Here is a 25893-nt window from a genome sequence, read left to right on the forward strand (position 1 = left end):
TGAAGACACTTTTTTTTTGTGAAGATTGCCCTCAGAATGTGTCCATTTGTTTTTTTCAGTGGGTTCAGTACAGCAGCTAGTCATTTTTAAAGTACAGCAGTGAAGAGTTATATTAAAATGTTGCATGCAATAGCGGTTTATTATGTTATTTAATAATCTAGCAACAACAATATTATATGTGTTTCTTCTTTTGTATGAAGAAAAAACAGAAAATCAAACCCTTAGATGTTCTCACAGAAAAAGAAGTGAACCAGAGAGTGGAGGAAGCAACGTTCTGGTGCGATAAGATGGGAGCAGCAGTTGGGACTCCCTAATGACTGGAATGAGTAAAATGCATCTTGCAATGTTAAAACTTTTTATATTTTAAATAAAATCCCAAGTTGTAAAATACGTTCCAATAAGTAATGTAATGGTTGCAGAATTCTAACATTGTAGTGAAATGTTATGAAATATAACTATGTGCTCTTAACTGCTGCAGCTAAAGAGAGGATTTTGTTTTCTTCAATTATGCCTTTGTAGTTCAAATTCTTGGATTTAGAATGCACGTACTCATTACTTAATTGGCTTCTTCACAATCTTAGCAATTCTTACCACCCATGTGTTATGCAAGAAAGAGGGAATTTTTATCAATATGGAAAAGTAATCCCACAATTTAAAGAACCTTCAAACCTAATTTAAGAGCAAAGTCCAGAACCACTGATCAGTCTATAAAAGACATAAACTTCAGTAACATTGTGCTGTGAATTTGGAGGTCATGTTTTTCCAAGTACTAAGTAAAGTTCATAAAAATCCTCTGTAAGCTACAAAGCAATCTAAAAGCAGATGTCTCCAAATGATATAAAAAATGTTTTATTTCATAAGTTTTGTTGTATAAATACTTGTTTTAGTTTTTGGTATTTCAGATTGTATTTTCACTTGAATAATTTATAATGATGAATCTAGTTTTTAATCAGCTGTTATAGAAAGCTATCATGCTTCAGTGAGGTCATCTACATTTGTTTGTATTAATGCTAATGTTTCTATCAAAATTCGTCTGTGAGAAAACATGCAATTCTATTTTAGAAAGTTCTATTTATGCCAATACTTGAGAGAAAGCCTATGAAGCTATTGTCAGCTTCTCTGCTTCAAAATGAAAGCAGCATAAATATATTGATATCAGAAATACGTGGTTTTTAAAATTTATTGGTGTATGATAAAGATGATCTGATCTGTGAATGCACATGCGTGCGTGGTTACTTTTTATAATGTAAAAATATGAATGATGATTTATTCAAAATAAAACCCAGCACAATGCTGTACATGCATGTTCTTGAAAAAAAAATTCTCAGGGCATCTTTTATAATTAAAATGAATAAAAGCACTTACCTATAGAAGGTATTTATTTTAAATAGTAATAATGCTGGATGTATGCTGTCTTGTGTGAAGTACAAATTGTGTTTTTTGATTTAGAAGTGTTTCACTGTCTGAATTCTTAAGCTTCTTACACTGCAGCTGGATTTAGGTGTATTCCCCATCATCAGTCACAGACATTGTTTGGATTCTGTGGAAACATTCCAGTTTTCAGTTTGTTCTGCAGACTGGTGCAGGATCTTGTAAACCACAGGTTTCTTTAAAAGCTTATTCAAGTATTATGATGTTTAACATGCAGTATTGATGCAGCTATACACATGGCCAAAGCTGGCTCCTCCCAGGTTCTGCTTTTATCTCATCAATGAAAGCGGATAATCCTGGGTCCCCAGGGACAACTAACTCAATGTGCCACCTGCAGCTGTGCACCTATGGCCACAGGAGCTGCTCAGTCTGTTCTCAGTCTAACTGTGCCAGGAACTGCACTCAGAGCAGCAGTACCCAGCTGCAGGACAGGACGCAACACTGTGTTTAACCCTCACCTTCACTAGAGCACTAAAGAGCAGCCCCTAAGTTCAGAAACTTGACTCCAAGCTATTTCTCCTTTTAATAGGCACGTAATGAGTTCTGTATACAGTCTGTCATTTGTTTCCTATTGGCTGTCATTTGTCTGGCATTTTTAGCTGATTAACTTATTTATTGCTGGTAACACGTGCTTCACTCAATAACCCTACAATGTATTAAACTCATGCTCTGTAATCTTTAAATGTTCTATTTAGACGTTTTTTGGTCTGCGTATCTTCCTTGTACAATACTCCTGCATTCTCATGTATCCTCTCACAACATGTATCCTCACACCACAGACATCCATCCCAGCAATCTTTTTTGAGGCTGCTTACTTCAGGGGTTACTCCTCTTGGACAGCAGTGATGCTGCTGAACCCTTCATGGCATTGTTTTAACCTGCAACTCAGAATAACAGCTGGAGCTCTCAACTGTACAGTGATAACTGGGTGGTTCTCTATAGCAATATTCTTCCTGTTAATTATTTTGAGGCAGGAAGGAGTGATTCCCTTTCTTTCTGGGTACATGCATACGTGGAGGTGGGTTAGATGCACCTTTGTAGTTAGATACCACAGTCTGCCCGCTAACCCATTTTGTGAGAGGCTTACCCAGTGTCTGGGTTGCTGTGGGTAGACATCTAATGGTAAGTGAGGTGATTTTTAGGGATGTTTACCAGCTTTACCCTCTAATGCATTTGTTGTATCTTCTCTCGTGGATGCACCTGTCTGTGCATTTACTGATAGACACCTTTGAAGTTTCTTTGCCAAATAATTTGAAAATCCTTCTGCCTGCTTTTGGGCAGCTATTTTGTGAAGGCTGCATAAGCAACTAGATCTGTTCTATGTAGCTAAAAGTAGCTTTTTGTGTTGTTTCAAACTTTGTATTTGGGCTCTGCCACCAATTTAAATTTACTAAATGTTCAAGATTTTACTGTTCGGTTGAAATAACTGCACTACCTGAATTAGGGTGATTGTATTTAGAGTGTGGAAATGTTTTTCTGAAACATTTTGGCAAAATTCTGCTAACATTGAGGTCATTAGGTTCTTAATGTTATCTTGAGTTACAATGAGACTTGAGGAATATCAAGCTCCAGTGTTTGCGAATGAGTTTCCTGAATATTTTGGCATATGCATGTTTGGTTTTCATTCAGACTTTTCATGTAAATGTTGAATTTTGAAAGTTCAGTTCTGTGGGGATTTTTTAAATTTCCGTAGTAGGTTTCAAAACATATTCTTGTCATCTTGTGCCTTAGTAAATTTAGCTTGTCACTTGAGCATTAATAAAACATTAATAGGATGACCTGCTGCTATTTGGAGAGACAAAACAGGTTTTCACATTTTCATACTTCATCGTCTTTTTATTTTAATGTAAATTAATAAAATAGAAATAAAGCCTCTTATGTAGCCCACAATAGAAAGTGTTACCTTTATTCAGATATCTGTTGGATCAACCACCCTACCAATGAACAGTAATGTTTTAAAAGTTTCTTCAAAAATCATAAAAAGGAACGGTCGGTCCACCTTGACGACAGGAGGCACTGTGAATGCAGTTATTTCTGACCCACTAGCTGCTGTGGCCTCAGTTCCTTCTTCATTCACTTCAATGACTGCCTTTTGGACAACCTGAAATGCAACGTGGTAATAAAATATGTGACAGATAAAATATTAACATGAAGAATGTTTTGCAAAGTGCAAGAAATCCAGCTGAAGCAGGCTTCTGTTAAGGATTAAAAGGAGGTGGTCTATGCCATCTAGCTCTGTCTGGTGGACTGGTAGACCCATGTGGTGTCCAGCACCAGAGGAGCGGGTGCAGCTGCCATGACCACACCATTACACGGTGGATCCTGCTGCAGGTGTCGTGCTTTTCCATGTTTCTGAGACTGGGTCTCACTTGGAGATTTTGTTCTTGCAGCTTGTAGCATGAAGCAACAACTGCATTTGTTTAGTGGTCCTCTTTGACACCTAACTGTGCAAGGGAGAGTTTCTCAAGAGTGAGAGTTGCATTTTCCTCACTCTCAAACACTGAATGTCTGGATATGTCATTCACAGCTTATTTTGTGAGAGTTTAGCCAAACGCACCAATATTTTTTTTTCTCTTCTGTTTGTTTCTAATCTATACCTTTAATAGCAGAGTAAATACGTACAGCAATGAGTCGCAATCCAGGATTGGTCTGAAGACCTTCTCTTCCCACTGAAATCGCAGCCTGGCAGGGTCTGATTCTTTTTGCTTTTAGTTCTTTCAGCCTCCATATACCCCTGAGTACTTCCCCTGTATTTGGGTCTGTATTGGTGAACTGCCTAGTCTGGCAGGGCATTCCCAACTCCCAGATTCCTGATTCTAGGAATTACTTATGTGAAGACAGTTGAAGGACTTCACTAGTGTTGAGCTCTCTGCTAAACATTATTAAATAGTGAAGCTGGCTGTCACAATTCACAGGGACAGGATGCTCCTCTGGCACTTTGTCGCTGATGCACATATTGCTTCTAGTATCAGTTAGCAGCTTCTGCGCAAGTGTGACGTTTTTCATAACACAAGAGTTAACTCCTGAGAATCAGTGTGGAATAGTTATGCCATCGAGACGAAGGGAGAAAAGTGCTGCAGATTGCCATTGTGTTTCCCAAAATTGTAATTGTTTATACCAATCTGAAAATTGGTGTGATTTTATCTTTTAAGTTTTTTCTTAGGATGTTACATTTTCACAGAAAAGTTATTTTGTTAAGCTGGCACAATTTTAAAATCTGTGGTTCAGGGCCTAGAGTTTTTGAAGCTTGTATAGAAGTGTTTATTGTATCACCTATTAACAGTTTTGGCAAATCACAAAGGCTTCTGGAAGGAGCTGGTGTAGGGAGACTTGAAACAGCAGCACTGGTAGTTGAGACGGATTCTTTCTGATAGGGTGCAAATACTTGGAGCAGAGTGCAAACGAGATGGAGCCAGGCTCTTTTCAGTGGTGCCCAGTGGCAGGGCAAGAGGCAGTGGGTACAAACTGAAACACAGGAGGTTCCCTCTGAACATCAGGAAACACTTTTTCAATGTCTGGGTGACAGAGCACTGGCATGGGTTGTACAGAGAGGTGGTGGAGTTTCCATCCTTGGAGATATTCAGAAGCCTTCTGGAAATGGTCATCAGCAACTGGCTCTAGGTGGTCCTGCTTGATCAGGACAGGTGGACCTCGAGAGGTCTCTTCAAACCTCAGCCATTCTGTGAGTCAGTGAATTCTCTCCCAGAGTTATGGTCCTAGGTTATCAACACTATACAACCCTATATAACCACAAGCAGTTGCATTACATGAACTCCCGACATAGGTTTATTAAGCTATGTTTTAAATCCTCTGTCAAACTGATCTCATTTGAATCTTGTTTTTCTCAACTGTTTATAAATCCAGCTTGTTGCAGAAGTTTTGTTACTTTAAAATATGAAGTTGAATTTAAGATTAATTTTATTTCATCATGTTCCGGACACTCCAGTTCTTGAGGTGACCAGTTTCTCTGTGTGGTATCTCTTTTCTCTTCTTTCTTTGACCACGCCTCTGAATTTTCTATCATCACAAATTCTCTTTTGTGTAGACTAGGTGTTTCTTCTTAATGGGACATCTCTCTTCCTTCTTGATACTCGTGTGATTGTCAGGTCCTTTCTCTTCCATTTGTTTCTGCTTCTCGTTCCATCTCTGTTTTCTATCAGTCTTCTGCAATTCATCTTTGCTCTCGCTTAAATAATGGTACTGAGTTATCTTCTCTTTCTCAGCGTGGCTGTGTTCCGCTCTTCTTGGCCATTTGACACCCTCGCCTTTGCCTGTTTAAATGTTGGTCTTTAAAAGATTAGGTGTATGTAATGCAACATTGGAATGGGCTGGAATACAACTGTGTTTTGCCAATGATTTGTTGTGAGATACTGTTTTTTCTCTGCCAAGGTGTGCAGAAGGAAAGGCAGGACTGTTTTGACTTCTCTTTCTCACTGTTACCTGAGATTTTATTATTTGAACTTTCTAAAGTCCTCTGTTTATTGAGAAGAATACCTGTTCCTGGATCATGTGTGAGGGATTTCTTCTTTGGATTTCCTTCCTTGCTCTGGATTTTGCCATTTGACTGTTATTTGTAATGTCTTTCTTGTTCACAGTTCTTCTTTAATTGTACTCCTTCCCTGCCAACTCTGTTCTTCTTGAGGCAGAACTTTCCTCCTGTGATGGGTTACCTTTGGAAGGTGTTGAACATGTGTGAAATGTCACCACCCCTTCTACACACCTCATACTTGAAGAAGGATCAATACTGATTAAGGTGTGCAGATTGCATATGCTTAGCAGATGAGGTCCTTTCCTACTAGCATCCTTATCAGTGTTTATGACATAGTCTCTTGGCTGGGCTCTTTATATACTATTATGATCCAAATAGCAAATAATTTTAGAAGGCTTACCTGTGAAACTGCTACATATCCTTGATCTGTGAGATGACCAAGATCTGCCGTACGTGTAAAGAGATTTTTAATTCCAAGAGTATGAAGCAATTTCTTCAGTTTGTATTTTTGCTCTAGTTTGAACTTTGGAAATGAAATATCCACTTTTCTGTTTGGGGAAAAAAAAAGTTTGATGCAAACTTGAACTATATAGTAGATCACTTGACTGCTGAAATGCACACTATTTGGGATTTAAGCTTTACACAAAGAAGAAGGCACAAAACTGAATATCATCTCTGGTCTGTTGACTGCCAAAGATGCTAGAAATAATTTCCTTCTCTGTATAAAATATTTCCGTCAGCACTTAGAATGCTCTAGTACAAGGGTGGCACACTATTGACCAGTGAAAAGAATTGTCACTTCAGGAATCACATTTCACAGGAATTATTTGGGTTTACATTTTTATATTCGAATTTATCCATTACTTTGTGTTTCCACTGGTAGCAAGGGTTTCATAAATATACTGCGTGTCTGAATTTATTGTGCACTTTACCTAGCAGTGCTAAATTTAAGGAGAGAAAAGGGAAGGCCAAAGGAAGAATTTGGAAAGACTCTATTGACTCTGCCCTCAGAGAGACAGACATTTCTAATGAGATGAGCCACAGACTTGTCACCTCAGAGTAGAAACATTCACATGGCACTTGGGCTGTGGGTGGGCTTTTAAAGGACCCCTACTCTGTAGACACCAAATGCCACAGAGACACCAGCATCTGAAAAGGGGTAGGAAGACCAGCTAATCTTTGTTGTGTTTACTTGCTTTGCTGCAATAGACATAAAAGACATTAAGGCCAATGGGTGTCAAAGCGATACCTGGTTTTCATGTTTCCAAGCCAGGATTCCACAAGCTCTGTAGTCAAATGGTCTTCAAGTGAAATGTAATCTCCCTCCTTTTCTGGGATGACAATCAGCATGTGGGCTTTCCCTTTGTAGGGAAGCTTTATCACAGTGCATCTTAAATTCTCATCAAAAGTTGAATTAAGTTTATCTGACTTGAACATCATGGGTACCTGTACGCTTCGGTATTTGTTTATGTGGAAAGTCTCCGTTTCTGTGAATTTTGAATTAAATGGATAGACCCACTTCCCTGGGGACAGAAAAGTTAAATAATTATGTGGATTCAGACTTGTTCAGAAACCCTTAAAAACCAAAAATATTATCTTCTGTATCTAATGGAACTGGATGTCAGTTGTGTCTGGGATCAGTGGATGACAGTTGCAGTATCTTTAGTGCAGGTGCTTTAAATGGTTTATAGAGGGAAAAGGAAATAATCCACAAAATAAACTCCTTCATTTGCAGGGAAAGAAGTGAAATAATTTTCTGAGGTTAATTCGTTGCCAGTCAAGTACACAACTGATACTTTTTGTTTATTGTCATATGAGCATCTATCTTTTATTAACATGTCACATTCTCTGGAATTCTCTAGCAGCTGTTGAACATCCTGTTTTAAAATTAATTATAAAATCTTTCAGATGGGGATTCAGCAGTGCACTTACTTGTAAGGTGCACTGGAATGCAACCTCTTCTATAGTAATGATTCTGATCTCTACCATTGCCTTAAACATAGCCACAGCAATTTATGTTTAGCCTGGAGAAAAGGAGGCTGAGGGGAGACCTTATCACTGTCTACAACTACCTGAAAGGAGGTTGTAGCATGGAGGGTGTTGGTCTCTTCTCCCAAGCAGCAAGTGATAGGAAGGGGAAATGGCCTCAGGTTGTGCCAGGGGAGGTTTAGATTGAATACTAGGAAAAAAAATTCTTCATAGAAAGGGTTTTCAGGCATTGGAACAGGCTGGACAGGGTAATGGTGGAGTCACTATCCCTGGAGGTGTTTAAGAGGCGTTTAGATGAGGTTCTTAGGAATATGGTTTAGAGACAAACTTAGGTTAGGTTATGGCTGGACTTAGTCTCTTCCAACTGAAATGGTTCTATGATGCTTTGCACTGGCATAATGGCTGTGACTGTGGGTTCTCTGCACAGTGTTCCTCTCATCCCCTTTGTCGCCCTTGCTCTTTGTCTTTGCTTTTTACCTAACAAGGTGTCTCTGGCTCCTTTATGGCTGTTTCAGAATGAAGGCTGGGCTATGGCTCCCTGCCTTTGACAGGACCTCCTTTTAGAGTCCCTTATCTGTCTTCTAAGTCACCAGTCAGAAAGACCCCAAAAGCAGGAAAAAGAGCATAAGATATTTGGCAGTACAGGACCTCTTTGCTGAAGTCTCTGCCCATCACCACTATTTCTTTAGCTCACTCTGTAAGGTAATACAGTGGAATACTTTGTCACGTTGGTTCCTCTGGGCAAAAAGATTATTGATTGAAATAGAAAATTATTTGTTTTCATGATTTTGTGTATTATGTAAAGTAAGACAATTATTTTATGTCCAGCATTCAAAAAACTATTATGATTAAGGCTTTTTCATTTTACTTGGTGAGTGAAAATAAACATCCTTTTTAGTCGCAAAGAGGGATTGTGCGGATTGAGATAGTTTGATGCAGGTCTTTTTGTTCTCTTTGAGACTCTTGTATGGAAGAAAGCATAGAAGAGTTGTGGTTCCCTACCATGAAAAATAATTTCCTATTAAATAAACCTAATAAAAGCAAGTAAATCTAGATTGAGATGCAGAGAAAACAGGACATCCGAATTTATTTAAACTTCCCTTAATGTAGCTGAAGTTAGAGTCCTGATTCTTCTAATAAATAATCATTTTGCAAAATAATAACAACAGTTACCTTTAAAGACAATGTAGTCCACAAGAAGCAGCTTAGTATGATGGTCAAGCTCTTCAAAAAGCTCTGGGATTTTTCCTTTTGTCCTTTTTTTAATATTTTGATTTATGACAAGTTTTGCCTGTGTAAAGTTTTGAAAGTCCACTTTCAGGAATTCCATATCAAAATACTGCTTAGATAAGTTGAGGAATGACTCCTTGAGTCTAAAATCTTTTTGGATGAAAGAAAGAGTACCTTGCACGAGAAGCTCATCATTCATCGTGATGTTGTCTTTCAGTTGTTTAAACAAAGCTGGCAAATGATGGCGATCCACTCTGTCCTTCAAAGCATGGAGGTTTAGACCTTTTGCTATTTGTCTGCGTGTTTCGCCTTTGGCTGCCAGCATATATGCAGTCATGAGAGTTGATACAGAAAGGGGAGAAATTATGACATTGTTATCATGTGTCATTGCAATTTTTCTGTAGAGGTTAAATCCAAAATTTGCAGTCTTTTCAGTGAAGTTGTAGAGAGTGAACTCTTCAAGACCTTGCTCTTCAAAAGGCTTAGACATATTTTTATCATTATGCCACTCTTTGGCAATATTGACATTATTATTTCTTTCCCAAAAATGATTCTCTTTTTCCTTCTGTGGATTTTTAATTTTGATGCCAGCTTTGCTGATTTCAACACATATTTCACTTAAGACAAGTAGGTAAATTCCTGTTTTCATGTTGACATCCAGTAACAAGCTCTTTTGTTTCTAGTAAAGGGAGAGAAAAAAAAAAAGGTAACATTTACTTTTTAGTTTGTTCTTCTGTTTGTAATGCAAAAGGTCATCAGTGTAGCAAGGCGGTCTTTCTGCAACTTCAGTATAACACTCTAAACCTAAGATCTGGTTCCTATTTTAAAAGTAAAACTTAGATCAGCGAAAGAGAGAAGTTTCCAACATCATTAAGTGAATCCAGAAGAAATATCATGATCTTCTGGTATTGGTGGTTCATGCCAGAAGTATTTAACTAATTTTTCCCTTGCTAACATGTTACAAAATCAAACCCACATTTTGAGTACGATATGCAGCTCAAAGATGAAAAACTGGCTTGTTTGGACCAGTGTCACAGCTTTCACTCCTGTGAAACTGGTGTCATCTATAAGCACAAGAATTCTAGGCAGCATGTGCTGGAAATGACATATTCCCTGGAGACCTCTGACACAGACTAATCCTAGAAAATTTGGAAAGCTGAGACCTGCACATCATTGGCACTGGCAGGTGGATTTTGTTCTCCATGGTATATGTCATAATCATGATTCCCGTTCCTATCGGATCCAACTTTTCCTGGACAAAGGTAGTGGCCTACTGGTCACCATCTTTCCTGTAGCAATGTTGACCCTTAATGTTTGTTACCTTACGTGTTTTATATTAGTGGCATGTCGTACCAACACGATTAACCTCCCTACAGAAACAAACAAACAAACAAAAAACTCACAACACTTGAGAAGCACAAAAAGTGTCTGATTTTCTAGTACATAAATACTAACCCAGAAAGCAGTCTGGTTTTGAGAGCTAGAGAACATTATATCAAAAATTGTCTTTTTAAAACAGACACTGAAGTACCTGTATGCTTTACAGAAAAATCAAACTGCAGCTACTAGGTTTTGTTCTAGAAATGGTAACTTCCAAGAATGATGCAGAAAAATATTTATTTGTCTAAATATTTTTGAAATATTTCAGATGTAACTCAGAGAATGCTGGAGTTCTACACTGCAAATTACTTTTACTGTCCAATTATGCCTTGTTTTCTCAGGTGATTTTTTGAAGGATGCATTTATCTGGTTACTTAGAAAATCAAAAGCAGACAAAACCAGTCTGTCTTTAAGAAACTGTCTTAAGCCAAACTCATCAGAATAAATCAGGATTAACTCCACTGACACATAGATTGCACAAAGCTGGTCTAAGGCAAGGCAAAATCTGTGCCTATGGGACTTTTACTCATTCATTCATCTAAACAAGTGAAGAAACAGTCTTGAAATAGGTAGCCATAGCATAGGAGGGAACTATAGTAGTAATGACACCTAGTCAAGGTGAGCTATTTCCACATAGGTGAAGGAAAACAAAGGTCCTAATATTAATGTGCCACCAATAGCTCTTTGTCAAGCATATGTTCCTTCAGGGTTGTTGTGCTCAAAGATACCCATAGTTAAGTGCTTTTATACCGTATCTTGCTCTTTGGTTCACTTACAGAAAAGTACATTTGGGGGAAAAAATGAGACAGCGCAGATCTTAATGGTAACTGTAATCATACCTCTTGCCCGGTCAACTCCTCCTGTGGTACATTGTGGATTATTGGAGAGCCAGGCCTCAGATGCTCTTGTCACAGGTATAGAAAACTTTCTATCTAGGTCATTTTTAGTATCCATAAAACAGCTGGAGCTTAGGATAGAAGCAGTAGCTGAAGCAGTTCCACAAATGTGAAGGAACATACTGATGTGACCCTAGAGAATCAGGAATGATTTAGACATAGGAAATTTTTGCCAGTGAACCCAATCAGCACTCTGCTGCCAGGAGCAACCTCAGAAAGAAAGTCGAAGTTCTGTGAAAACCCAGATAAATACTGTTAAGATATACCAGGTTTTGTATGCAATGTACACAGCAGTGGTCATGGAGAGATTATGGCTACTGTGCTTTCATCCCTGGGGATAACACCCTAGTACATGGCTGCATCCAGAGGGCCGACCTCTTGCTCAGCAAGAGAACAAGGCTGAAGTTCTAACCTCAGTATCTGCACAGAGCGAGGTGTTGCAGCTGCCAGTGTACGTCTGCCAAGAGCCTGCTCTGTACTGCTGCTTCTAGCAGGTCCATGTGCAGTTTCTGTGTTACTGCCCAGACTTACTAAGCCCTGAAAAGACTATGTGAGGAATGCTTGCTGATCATAATTTCATTTCACTGTTCATCCTTCTGCTATAGGTTGTTTATTACTCCATTCATATCATTCTCCTGACCACACACCATAGGTTTCACTGTTCTTTTATACTGCACTGCCCAGCAAATCCTGAAGCAGATTTGTTAGTTCTACCTCTTTACTGAAAATACCATGTTTCAATGTCAGATAGCACAAGGATGAAACAGTTGTTCTGTGCTTAAAAATACAGTATTTCGCACAATTTGTGATTTCTGAGCAAAGTTAATACAGGGTCTCATCTGTCGAACAAAATGTTTGGAGAGAACTATGCACATTCTACAGAAGGCCTCAGGCAAACTTTAGGATCAGACATTGCTTGTGTAAATTTGCACATCCAAATGTACTTTTAAAGCATAAAATGCAAGTATGCTTATCATCCATCTTCCTATCAAAGCAATATATGAATTTCTGTCCTGTGTTGAATTGCACCTTATGGAAAAATCCTGAATGGTCATAATCTTTGGAGATGCATTTTCTCATTGTAAATTAAACAGGATGTTCAAGACCAGCAAACCTGCACAGAATTCATTTCTATAGTAGTGGCTTGCAAATAGATGAATGAGTTGAAAAGATTGATTATATGCCCTATCATTAAAGTAGTAAGTGATTCAGCAATCTAGAAAACACATGGCAACTATTAACTACTCCTTTTCAGTTAAGGATCTGTAACAGTAAATTATGGTGGTTGTATAATTTGTGATTTGGCATATGGGAAGCTGCTTTTATTTGATTGCCATTTATTCAGAGTTCAGCTGAATTTCACTGTTGCCTGATTCAGGCTGTGGGAGTTAGTCCTGAAAAGGTATGTTGATGTGAGTACTGAGACATTTGGATGCCAAGTCACAGGGTGCTTTTGGCAGTCAGGTGGTGTGCTATTTTCTTTTGAGATAATAGGTCACGTTCTGTACTTTGTGCAACACAGATGGGCTGTAATGACTGAATTGGGAGGCAGCGAAGTCCCTGAATGCTATGCCTCCTCTTGAGTGCGTGGCAGCCAGGGAAGAGAATAAAATGTGTGCTGTACTGTGACTGTGAATATTTTTTCTTCTATTTTTCATTCCCATTAACTCTTGCTTTATTTTTGATGAGATTCCCAGTGTCTGGTTTCTGCAGGACTGGAATAGGGAAGGGGATGACCTGACTGCAGCTGCTGCCTTGCTGGCCAGATGGTGCACGTGACTTCTGATGGACTGCAAGCAGTGCTGTTAAGAGCCGTGACAGTTACTGCAGGGCATTTCTGCTCCTTACGTAGTGACCCACTTCTGTGGGAAGTGACATGGACACCGAGGAGCTGTTCCTGCCACAGTGCTGTGACTGCCCTGTCAGCAAAGGAAGTCCTTTCCCCTGGGAGTTGTCCCTACATCAAAGAGGCATCTTTGGACACTGCAGAGTCAGCTCTAGCATAGCGCCAGGGATTGGAAAATTCTGCTTTTGGTCGTATTCAGTCACAGAGAAAGGGTTTTCTGCAACATGAGTGGTCCCGCTAAAACAGCATCAGGCCCCACTGCTCACTAGGCGTTGCAAAGAACCAGCTCTTCCTCGACTTTTCTGGGGACAGTGCAATTCCTGTGAAACCTCTGACAGTCCAGTTGGGCCGACATCACTGTTATGTCTCTCTGAGAGGTGTGGGACAGTACTTGGCTCAGGAGGGCCACCAGAGCCCCACTGGGACATGGGAAGGGACTGAATGGGGAAAGTGGTGAGCTGCCTTCCTGAGGGCTCTGCCTTCCCATCACAAATGCCTCAGACTGAAAGGATGGGGCAAAGGCAGAATCCCTTGTTTACAGGCACATCCCAGACCATTCAACACTCAAGAAAAGAGTCCTGCATCCTTGGGCATACACAAGTGCTAGTGATTTCAGTGTTCGGAACATCACAGGAGTAAGAACCTAACAACTGCACTAAGCATTCACTGCAAATTTGAGATTGCAACAATTTCAAGTTAGCATTACAGCAGCTTTGTTGTGCGCCTTTAGTAACAGAAATGAAGCATGTTCTCTAGGACTGGGAAAGACAGTTCTGGAAACAATAAAGTAATATTTTTCCACATTATAGGCTTGCATTTTTAGACCTCAGTGAAGCTTATTGCTAATTTTAGAAAATCCGCTTTATGCATAGATTAGACAGTTCATTAATAAGCATATAATTGGTAGAGCAAGGTTAACACTTTTTCCATTTTAAGAAATACTTGTTTCTAGTAGTCTCAGATGTAAAAGAAGGAAGTCTTTCTCAAATGCATTTTTCTTCTGAAGGTATTATAGCAAGAGGAAAATCAAGTACATTAGAATGGTAATTAAGACTTAGAACCATTTAAAACATCTTATTTAGAGAAGAGCAATAAATATATATAAATATATATATAAAAATATAACAATCCTTCACTTTACATCTAAATGCTTCATATAAATCTTGCCTTACCTATTAGGTAGCTCCTCTGTTACTTTTCTCAATCAACTAGGTTTAAAAACCAGATGAAGATGTCTGTCCCATATAGAAGGTTTTCAACAAATATTTGCTCTTCCAAAGAGTGGTAATCTGGTTTTGTCTGTTATAAATTAACTGCTTTATAAACACCAAGTATTGTGTTTCCCATAAATGGCATAATGAGGTAGGTTTATATTCCAGTAAATACATTATATCTTTCATGAGAAACAGGAGAGCAGTGAACTCTTTGCCTCCAGCCCTGCAGCACCCCAGCAGGATTTGGCCCTGCATGTCCAGTCACCCATGAAAATTATTTCACAGGCAGGTTCTGAGCTGCTCAGTGGTGGAAGCAGGATCCGATCCTGCTTAAAATACCCCATTTGTAAAACAGTAGGTCACTGTTCACCAAAGGGGGGGAAGAAAAGGGAGGGAGGGAGCTGGTACAGAGCATTTGTAGGGGTGTTGTCAGCTCTCTCGCCCTGCAATTTGGCCATTCCTTTTAGAGGAGAGACCAGGGCTCCATTTCCTGTTCCAAGGGCTTACCAACTATTGAGTAACATACCAACAGGCCAGAATTAACCGACTGATAAGCACTGAATGTGGTTTCTCTTATAAAAGACAAAATGGGGGTACCTGATGTTCCTGCAGAAGTTGTACGGAGCTATGGGAAGTAAGAATAAACTTTTTGAATTTTCAATTGTTTTTGCTTGGACAGATTTGACAGCTTGTTTTGGGTCTTGAACACTATTATTTGGACAGACAGTTCACTCAGCAACTTCTGTAGTGTGGGCATGATCTAAACTCTTCACTATTTTGATCACCAGCCTAACTCCAAATAAAATATAAACATGGAACTCCCTATATTCCCCTCATACTCCTAAATTACTTTTAAAAATATTCCCAAATGAAACAAAACATTCCATTCTGATTTGGATTGTAAAAGAAAAAGAATTTGGCCTTCATACTTGAGATAAGGGAACTAGTCTCTATTTTTCAACTGAACTGAAAAAAAAAATTATTGTATGCTGTCTAAGTGGAAACGTTGTCAGAGAAAAGGGTGACATTTTAAAAAGCAAATAATGGATTTGGGCAAATAGAGGACTTAATGTAAAAGCGCCTTGTTGCTGATGAGTGCTACTTCCGTAAGTGACAACAGTGTTTGCTTACAAAGTGAAAGATTTGATTAAGAAGTGCTTAAAGACCTGAACGTGGCCCCCTGACCAGGTTTGTATTTATGTTGCAAGGACATATTACTGGGGGCAACTTGTGGGTTTTATGTGTCACCAACAAACACACCCCGAAACTACCTCAAGGAAATTATAAGCTTAAACCAACTTTAATTTGCAACTGAAACTGAAATCACATGGCAGAACTCAATGAGCAACTGGGTAATCCAAAGTCGATCAACACTCCGACAACATTTAACAAAGTGTAGGTTCGATGTACCAGTCAGGGATATTGTTACTACACAACAGCACACAAGAATGATGGTCCGAGGCATGCACACACTCATGCACAAAGAGAAACTCTTGCTCAAGGATATATCCAGAAGATACAGTCACTCACAGACTGGGGGCAGTGAGGACACTTAATCCCAGGAAGTTTCCTTGAACATTGTTATTAGCAACAATAAGAGCAACTAAGCCTCTTCATAGCCCTTGCACCAGGACCCTGACACACTTGGTCATCACGAAAAGCCCTGCCTGAGTTAAGATGCAACAATATTGATGTTTAATATACAAAAGCTGAAGTATTATTTATAGATGGTAGTGAAAGAATGGTTTGAAGAAGTCTTAACGTCTTTGAATCTCTCAGTTAATTCTTTTCTGGAACACAAAACCCGTATCAATCTTATTTTAACTGTAAGAAAAAGGAGGCTGCTATGAGATGGATTGGCTGTGTACAGACATCTGAGGGAATTGTCTTCCTCTCTAGTTACTCATGAAGCCCTTGCTAGTTTTTCATGCTGGATAACACCTTGCTGAGACTATCCACACACTATTGCGAGTAACGTATTCCTCCCACCAACTACTATTTATACTGTCAGTCACCCCTTGGATTCAACAGAGCTTTCTGAGCAGTAAAACACCACACAGCATATGGATAACACTCTGCCAAACTGTACATATTCACAGAGTGATTTAGGGGTAGAGGATTGCTGGTGTGTCACACTGGCAAAATTGCACTTTTCTGCAGTTTAAGGAAAAACCACCCTTGAGACCAGAACAAGCAAGGCTGATACATATGTGTTGCTGCCTAGTTGTGTCTCTGCTGGGAGCCTGTGCCAGCAGAGTGCTGAGGATGGGCAAGAGGCAACTGACATGTCAACAGTTGAGCTAAAGACTGTCTGTTCTCTAATAGACATGGGTTTTTTTGTATGCATTTGCAACTCTTCAAAATTTGGCAGTGATAATGTAGTCCATGTTCTCATCAATCTGTTTGTCAAAAACCCTGTGACTCTTGGGTACCTGCAGGTAGATACTGCAGAAGCAGCGCAGCCACTTGTTCCAGATATTCAGACGACTTCTGTTACAGATTCCTTTCATCCTTTTGCTGTTCTTGTGGGCCTGGCAACACCTCTGCTTCAGTGGCTGCCTTTCCTCTTTCTTACTCTCCCCAATCTGGTCATCTTAATACTTGTTAATAATATTTGGGTTTTGTTTTAATATTTGTTTGTTTTGGGCTTGGTTTCCCTGTGCTAGTTACAGTTCCTTCCAGTGACAAGCTCCTTGCTACAGCAATAGTCCTTGCTTAGGTAATGTCTCTGTTTCACCTGCCATGTCCCATTTTAGCAATATGTCATAACTCAGCCACGGCTGAGCTTCAAAGTGGGCTGTGAGATATGATGGGCATGATTGCAGTACCAAGACACCAGGTAACTGGTGGTTTAATTAAATACCTCTGTACCAGGATCCCAGTAAGAGATTTTTTTGGAACTGAGTTTCCTGCCATATTCAAACAAGGTAGTAACCAAATAGACACATTTCACTCTAGGTCCTGTGAATTTCTGTCCTCAGCTAGTGGCTACCTATTTGGTTTCTCAAGGGCAGATGCAGGATATTTATCCCAGTCTTGATGGAGCTAATAAAAATCAGTCAGAAATATTGTCCGGGCTGGAGTTTGATGAGAAGAATTAGGGTAAAAGGTGTTAATTTGGGGAAATATTTGGGCTGAATCTGATTTAACCTCTTCCACATTTCTTAAAGAAAATAGCAGTGTGCCAGGAGTAGTTGAGCAAATACACAGAGAGGACTTTCAAGGATCTATATTTCTTCTGAAGTCTCACTGTGAAATTACTCATTACACATAAACTAACATGCTCTAACAGTTATAAAACAGCTCTTTATACAGTCTCTTGAACATACCTAGTTTGTCAACAAGATGATTCATCAAGGTGGCTGCTGCTTCTCCCACTCAAAGAGCACACATTATAATTGAAATCAGCTGGATGCAAACACCCTGATGGCTCCACACCTACACTGTGTATAAGCCTGAGCCTTTTCATAGAGATCGAGGCCCATTAATTGTTCATATGAGAGCATTCCTGTAGTGGAAGCATCTTTGAAAGGGATGTATTCTCACATCTCTCCGGGGGGGGGGGATGAGTGTGTTACTGTACCAGATAGACAAGCAGCAAAGCTGTAGTATTTCATAACATAGGGCTGAAGTATCTCCGTGATATTTTCAACTTCACAGTCAAGTGCTTTCTAATTGTCCTTGAACACACAAATAAAATTATAACTATCATCTCTTGATAGGATATCTTTCTAACTGTGGAAGCTTTTATAGGGAATGCAAAAATGGTGGAACACTGTAGTAGTGTGTCCAGAGAAGTACTATCAGTTTTCACTAACAGGTAAAACCATCATCCATCAGGTATGATGGGAGTAGTGTTAACCCTGCTTATTCTGGGGGATGGAGTAAAGGATCTTTTAAAGTCACTCCCAGCCTTGTTTCCTATGATGCTCTGACTCACAGCAAAGGAACATTTTCATACTCGATGATGTATCTGGTCTGCGATTTTACATACAAGAAGCCAAGAGCTGCAGTGGGGGGTGGTTGGTGGTTGCCTGGTCCCCATGGAGCCAGCAGGTGTCATCAGAACCTTTAGTTCTCTGAGAGGAAGAAGGATAATTTTGCTGTTTGGACAGCTGCCCTCCTCTGTGCCTTACTAAGTTTGTATCATGAGGCAGCACTTAAGCAGGCAGGAAACACAAACTTAACCAGCACTGGAAGATATTTCTGTTCTCCTGGAAGGGCATCTCAAAGTTTCTCCAGAAGATGTGAAATGCAAGTGCATTTCTATCTTAAGTTCCTGAAAGAGTCAACTTTAAAGGCAGGAATTATAAAGTGTCTAAGAGATTAGCATGTCTAAGGGGAAAAAACATAGTATTGCACCTTCCAAGTGCCAGGAAGTATTGACATCAATGGCTTCTGATCACCTGAACTTAGAATGTGATGTATTTTCCTACTATTCCATATCCAAATTCCACGTTTACGTGCACTGTGCATGCATCTCCCTACTGCTGTACTGATCAAGTTGAGTTCCTGTGACTTGCACTCTTTGATAGTCTGGCCTGAAGCAAGTCCTTGATGTAATGGAGAAACCTCTGCACTTTGGCCTCTGTAAAAGAAAAGCAGAAGATGCTCACCTGCACTTATGGAATGTGCTGAGGTTTACTGAGTACCAAATGAATGTGAGCTAGTGTTAGGCACATTGCCCAGAGTGGCTGGCAAAGAACTCTGCATTGTGGGTTTTGTTTTTTTGTTTGTTTCCTTTTAAACATGGAGTACTAGACACAGTGCAGAGGAGGCAACGAAGATGGTGAGGGGCCTGGAGCACAAGTCTTACGAGAAGCAGTTGAGGGAACTGGGGCTGTTTAGCCTGGAGAAAAGGAGGCTGAGGGGAGACCTTATCGCTGTCTACAACTACCTGAATGGAGGTTGTAGCATGGAGGGTGTTGGTCTTTTCTCCCAAGCAGCAAGTGATAGGACAAGAGGAAATGGCCTCAGGTTGAACCAGGAGAGGTTTAGATTGGATATTAGGAAAAAAATTCTTCATGGAAAGGGTTGTCAGACTGCCCAGGGAAGTGGTGGAGTCATCATCCCTGGAGATGTTTAAAAGGTGTTTAGACGAGGTTCTTAGGGACATGGTTTAGTGCTAGAATCAGGTTAGGTTATGGTTGGACTCCACAGTCCTGAGGGTCTCTTCCAACTGAAATAGTTCTATGATTCCATACAGGTCTGTTACTAGTTCTTATGGCTTGAATATGGGCTTCCTGTAGGCTGCATGTGGTGGATACTCAAAAGCAACTTTTCTTCCTGGAGAAATTATGTATCTACCTGGCTGTGTTTTCACAGAATATTTAAGCAGTGGTTGGTTTTTGTACAGGACTTGGTGTCTTTGTTTAAACTACTTCAGCACATTATTCTGCCTGGTGTTCAATGGGACAAGTCAGTATCAGTGTGCTTCTATTAATTTCTGCATGCTGGTCTTGGGACCAGTCTCTTCTCGAGATTCTTAAAGGTAATATCTGAGTTTACCTGAAAACAATAGCACTGAAGTGGAGAAGCAAGGGCAGATTTCTAAGAAGGCATGAACATTTTCATCAAATACCATATGAAGCTCTCATGTGGCAACAGCATAATTCTTGTGAGCTTGAGTTGAAATGACAATAAATGACACGCTGTTGAATACAAGAGACATTCATAATGATAATTTTCAAATGTAAAGCCAGAGACACTGGATATTTGGTGTCTACCATTCGATCACATATATAACATCAATTTTCGAGAAAAAGACATTATACTAAAAATTTACTATCAGTTGAAAATTTGTAACTAATATTTCCATTGTTCCCTTCCTATAAGGAAAAGTAATTAGACAGTGAAATAGTTAAATGGACAAGAACTCCTGTCTATGAGCTGTGTGGGGACTGAAATATGGTTTTCTTTATATTTCGTAAGACTATTGCATTTAATATGTGGGCAGTGCCAGATGTGAGGTGGTAATTATTCATTTCCTTGATTTAAATGCTAATGTCACTTAGCAACCTTACTCATCTTTGAAATGGAACTTTTTAAGGATGCAAATACATTGCTAGTGAGTATAACATTTATATTAGAAAAATTATTTGGGAAATGGAGCAAATGGCGTGAATCTCTCTCACTCTTGATGGGAACTAAGTGAAAAGTTTATAGTTATTTTGAGAAGATTCCTTGGAGCACTACAGCACTTGGTTGCATTTGCCAGTTCCTGATATTTTCTGGCTAAAGTGCCACCCAAATTTGCAACTGTGTCTCCGTGAATTTTCAGCTCCTTTTGTTTTAAAGAAATTCAGGTTCCACTTTCTCCATCTCATTCTCTCTCTCTTGCCTTCTCTCCATTTCATTTTATATATTTTGAAAGTGTTGTCTTTTTTTTTTTTTTTGCACCTAATCTGACAAAATAATAAAGATCTGAAAGACACCAAATTCATATGAATTTCATGAAATTAAATGACCTGATCTAGGACAGAGACACTTTTACATCCTGCAATATGGGAGGAGCTGATGAGCTTGTTTTTGTTAGACATCAGAGAATCCACACCAGAGAAGCGACAGAAGCCAGGTTTCACTGATTCTGCAGGTCAGGTAACTGTTTATATGCACAAAAATATAGTGCAAGGGTTTACTTTTGGATATTTAATTTTATGCTGGTAAATTAACTCCAGCAGTTTGTTGGAGGTAGGTGCAACCTTAATGTTCACTTGACTGATAACAAACAGTAGCGAGATCTGCTTATGCGGAGCAGTTTTTATGTAAGTATCCACACCTAGGGGGTGATAGGACAGATGGAAGGAGTGGAGGAGAAAAGGAAGACAGTGAAGGTAGCAGGAGGCTGAGAATTTACTGAACAGAGCTCAGAAATAGCAACTATCCTTGGAGACACTCAAAACCTGGCCCAAGATTTAATTGGTCCGTGAAGCGTAACTGGACATCCAAGATCTATTTCTTGGCTAGTGACAGGATTTTGCCGCATGGTTGGCACTCGGAATGCAGTCTGTTTGGGTGCTGACTCTCTTGCAGTAGAAAGTTGTGTTTTCAGAGGATGTGGACCATTGGCCAGCTTAAAGCACCTTCACGATCAGGGCCTCTCTGAAGATTCAGCTGTAGGTTAGTCTTGCTTTTCTGTGCTATAGCCATAAGCACAATATCAGCACTTTTCTACATGCCTTTTCTTGGAAAGAAAAGGATTTTGTGCCAAACTGAAGCGTTTAAAAGCCCATAAGACGCTGTATTATGTATTCCTTTAAAGAGAGTGGTGTCTCCAGCGTGGGAGCAATCTTACTTCAGACACTTCCTGGGGCTGTGGCTGGATCAGAGTAAGTCATTGAACATATCCAAGATATCTCCCAGAAGGCCTCATCTAACATCTTCAGTTGTTCCTTCTTAGTCATTTTTGATTGAAAACACCTATTTTTCTCCCTGTATAATGAAACAATTTTTGGATCCCACTGAAGTCATTCCATACTAAATGATAGTAACCTTGGGCAGCAGCTGATTATAGAATGAATGTGAGATTTCTGCATCATATAATTTGCGTTTGATGGGGGTATTAATTTTTCTTTTTGGCATGGAAGCATTTGCATTGACAGGAGTTTAAATTACAGATCACCACCCATTCTTCTTCACTGAGCTGTACTGTTTTCAAGTTCCAATCATTGTCCTTCTAAAGGACAGCCAGTCCTGTGGTCAGGCTTCTGTTAGCCAACATTTCTATTTAGTAGAAGATAAACGTCGGGTGAATATAATATTTCAACTACATTTTATTGAGCAAGTGGCTATATTTAACAAGAATTTACTCCCTCTGACCAATGGGAAAATAAGTGCTCTTGTGAACATCAGTGTAATAATCACATGAAATCCAGGACTCTGCATCAAGAGAGTGCTTGAGAACAGACTTTAGTCTTCAGCATCATGGTTCATAAACTTGCCACCAAAACTCCTGTCTTCAGCTTGACCATAGTTACAGCTTAGGCACATCACATGCATTATATGCATTGGGAGATCTAAGCTTGGGCACAAAGATCTTCTGCAGTCCCTTTCTATAGTAAGAATATAGTCATTGGACTTACTGTAATACTTTAGGTAGGTTGACAATCCCCCTTATCTGTACTCCATACAGGTTGGACTGTGTAAGAAAATGTCTTTGCTTCTAACATGCTCCAGAGGTCAGGTTTCAACTCCTTCTTAGACTTCTACATGAGTAACATGGACCATATGTGATGATGTGCTCAGATGTTCAGACTCCTGCTATGGTGTACTAGATTAAATTGTTCTTCCCAGGTGATGTGTAACATGATGGGCTACAGAAGGTGGATGTCTTGTGAGGACTTTCATTGCAGTGTAAGTGTGACTTCTTGGTTGAGCTTAAACTCTTTGCCTTGTGACAAATAAAAAAGAATTTCTTATGCTAGTTTCTGTACAGAAAATTTTGACCCTAGAACGATTTCCTTTAAACTAGTCTTTTAGATCATAGCAGAACCTTCTTCTTGAGCACATACAATGTCAACATGAAGGTGGATTACAGGTCAAATATAATTTTTGGAAATCAATGCAACTGTTTCTGCTTTTTTGATGAAAATTCAACTTGTGAAGCCTTGCAAAACTCACAGCTTCCACTACCAGCCAGCATCACAGGAACTGATCTACTATCTTGCTGGGTCTGTGTGACTTACCTGACTTAGAGATCAGCTCTTACCCTGGGTGTGCCCAGACCTGCCATGGTATGATGGGTTTACAGTTCTCACTGAGAGCTGAGCCAGTGAGAGACTCCCTGTAGGAGCAATTATACAGCTTGTGCTGCTCAGAAAAAGTGGCATAAACAGTCTCTGTATGAAGCAGTTGTATAATGACATAACTGTATTACTTCAACGAGCAAGCTGTGGGTTTAACTGTCCTTGCTCAAGCAAGAACCAACTTAGTAATTAATTATGCACACGCTGCAGTCTTTGTCAGTAACAGCATATCTGGTTCAAGTAGATGTGATAGATGCAGAGGCTGAGGCCAGTCTGCAGCATGGTACTGCAAGCAAACAAGCTTAAATAGATGAGGCTGTGAAAGCAAAAGTTGAAGCCAGCCTGGAAATTTGGCCCTAAGCACTCATGAAATCTAAATGCTTCTCTTTCTCAGTTCTGCTGCAAAGAAAAATAAGCTGTAGAATGGAGTCTTTGCCCAGAGTTTGATCTCCTAGTTTAAAATCAAGCAATAGGGTATGGGGGTGGTAGAAGTATACAAAGTCAGCATGCTTGCTGCAAAGCAAACATGAGGGTTATCTTAAATTTACCCTGAGAGACTGGAAAACAAAGATACAAGCTAGCAAAACATTTTCTCACGGAATCTCTGCAGCTCATCGAGAGTATCTGAGCCACAATCTCATATAGCCATTTGGTTTAGTTATAATAACAATGGTTAATACTTTTGTGAACACAAAACTTAAAACAAAGATGAGAGTGTGTGTGCCTACACATGCACGTTTGTGTGTGAATGCATCTAAGGGAAAGAAATGCAATGACACTGAACATAGCTTTACATGTTAGCCAGGGTTTGCTTGGGAATGGTTGCAAATCAGTCACCTGAGAGTAGATCTGGGGAAGGAAGCTGAGAAGAAACATGCCTTGGTGGAGGACAGTCCACCCAGCAAGGCACTGCTGGCATGTCCAGCAGCACCAGCACTGCTCAGCCATGGAGAGGAGCAGGCCGGAGGGAGCAGAATCCTCAACCACACCATTCGTTCTGTAATGTCATCAGTAATGGATTTAAGCTAGGGATAAACCTCTGTTATAAAGTCCTGTCATTTCAGTCTCCCAGTAATCTCAAAAATGTCTGGATTTTGTGCTACCTTGTTGTACAGTCTTAGTCACTTTGCCATCTACAAGGAATGAGGGACTCACCTCTTCTTGAAGCACTTAATGAGCTGTTGAGATATGCCCTGTGTTGGTAATGCAACTTGCGTTGGTTACTCTGTGAAATACATGGTAGGGAGAACGAAGCTGAAATCAGATGTGGTGATGGCTGTCTTGAACGTCTGTTTTCGATTCTGCAATAATATGGTGATCCCATTTGTCATATCCTAAAAATGTGGGGTTTGCTGTTACTAGGTTAAAGGGGACCTTTGGAAGTTGGTGTTTCTTCTGCAGGAGAGATCATGCCTCTGAATCTCGCAGCAAACATGCTTATACTCCAGACTTCCAGCTTCATGGACAACGTGGATAGTGTGGGCAGGGTCTGCAGAGCTGACCGTCAGCAGATACTGGGGCTTTTGCATCGTGGCCAGTGTCTCTCTGCTTGGCAATGAGGCTGGGAGCCACTACCCCATTCCTCCTTCCACCCAAGCTCCTGTTTATCCTCAGCCTTCACTGTAGGGATACCCCTGGTTTCTCAAACCAAGCAGCCTTGCATGTAGCCAGGCTCAGCCCCAGCACCACCAGTCCCGGTGGCCGTGGGCAGAAGCAGACTGAGATAACCTCCTGTGCTAATCAGGGAGGCTGAGCTTCTCTGCAGCCACCAGATTAAACACACCCTTTGGTTCATGAAACTTACATTTGTATTTCACTAAAATGTGAAATCATTAGAAAATTTTTCTTCTGTGACCAGAGGAAGTCGGCTTCATGAAGAAAAATACAAACAAGGTCTGCCAGTTTGGGAAGACACTGAGTCACTTGAATCAGCCCGGCTTCCCTGACAAATGCCGATGGGCTAATGGGTCATCTACACCCTTGCTGCCTGGCATGACAGTCTGAGCTCATTTCCACAAAGCCATTCCAGAAGTATATCTTTTCCCCACTACTGCATGAGAAACTCAGGATATATTTTGAGAATATATGAAAAATAAATCCCTCTAGTATATATTGCTACAGCTTTTGTTAAAGTTTTATATGTTATACAAATATTAAGTCACGCTAGACTTTTACCTGTGACCAAACATGTTACATTAGTTAAACAGTTATATCTCCCGTGTTTTAAAGCCAGCTATTTCAACACACTAGGTAGTCTGATAATCCCTCAGCTGCTTCATTTAGCAGGCAAATAGATTCTCTGCATAAAAACTCACATAAAACTCAGCAATGTAAAATAATGTGTAGAACTTGACGAAGCTCTAACACAAGTACCTCAAATTCATATCTTCAGATTTCCTAAAGAGCGATCACAAACACAATCAGATTCTCACACTGGTCTTGTCCAACCAATAACCTGTACAACCACATTCATCCCCGGCCTGCAACAAGCTGTCCTTAAAAATGCTGGCTGTCATCAGTGACCCAATAGCAATGAGACTGTTTCAGCATCAGGTCTGGCTAGCAGCTGGGCTCTCTGAAAATCGTGATTTTGACACATGTGAATAAGCACACATGGGTTTTGCCACAGCAACTTCTGTGTAATGGTCACAGAAAGACATCTGCACTCATTTAC

The 25893-nt window shown here is 39.9% G+C and overlaps 2 protein-coding genes across 6 annotated transcripts in view; one reads left to right on the plus strand and one right to left on the minus strand.

The window, feature by feature from the left end:
- Window positions 1–3116, plus strand: part of PPP4R4 (protein phosphatase 4 regulatory subunit 4) — a 66882-nt gene extending 63766 nt beyond the window's left edge. For all 3 annotated transcript variants that reach the window (XM_065840059.2, XM_065840060.2, XM_071809591.1), the window contains one exon: window positions 201–3116. In XM_065840059.2, the coding sequence (XP_065696131.1) occupies window positions 201–225 (25 nt within the window). In that variant the 3' untranslated portion in view covers window positions 226–3116. The remainder of the gene's footprint in view (window positions 1–200) is intronic.
- A 130-nt stretch (window positions 3117–3246) lies between these two features.
- SERPINA10 (serpin family A member 10) lies at window positions 3247–14537 on the minus strand. 3 transcript variants are annotated; one of them, XM_071809594.1, is made up of 6 exons: window positions 14434–14515; window positions 11359–11548; window positions 9083–9818; window positions 7170–7443; window positions 6321–6468; window positions 3247–3532 (listed from the first exon to the last, which is right to left on the minus strand). In XM_071809594.1, the coding sequence occupies exons 3-6, from the start codon at window positions 9786–9788 to the stop codon at window positions 3341–3343; spliced, it is 1320 nt and encodes a 439-aa protein (XP_071665695.1). In that variant the 5' UTR covers window positions 9789–9818; window positions 11359–11548; window positions 14434–14515; the 3' UTR covers window positions 3247–3340. The 3 variants fall into 3 exon arrangements, with proteins under 3 accessions (XP_071665695.1, XP_071665696.1, XP_065695490.1); XM_071809595.1 differs by lacking the exon at window positions 11359–11548 and having other exon boundaries at window positions 9314–9818; window positions 14434–14537; XM_065839418.2 differs by lacking the exon at window positions 11359–11548 and having other exon boundaries at window positions 14434–14537.
- Between the last annotated feature and the right edge of the window lie 11356 nt (window positions 14538–25893).

This window comes from Patagioenas fasciata, chromosome 5, assembly GCF_037038585.1.
Source record: "Patagioenas fasciata isolate bPatFas1 chromosome 5, bPatFas1.hap1, whole genome shotgun sequence".
NCBI lineage: Eukaryota > Metazoa > Chordata > Aves > Columbiformes > Columbidae > Patagioenas > Patagioenas fasciata.

What these genes read in the sequence shown, in the direction of transcription:
- SERPINA10 (XM_065839418.2), bottom strand. Translation starts at nt 9,788, where the DNA reads ATGAAAACAGGAATTTACCTACTTGTCTTAAGTGAAATATGTGTTGAA. An exon ending in GGACTACATTGTCTTTAAAG is followed by an intron (nt 7,444 to 9,082) that starts GTAACTGTTGTT and finishes TTCTGTCCCCAG; the next exon opens with GGAAGTGGGTCTATCCATTT. An exon ending in GATATGTAGCAGTTTCACAG is followed by an intron (nt 3,533 to 6,320) that starts GTAAGCCTTCTA and finishes GTTGCATTTCAG; the next exon opens with GTTGTCCAAAAGGCAGTCAT.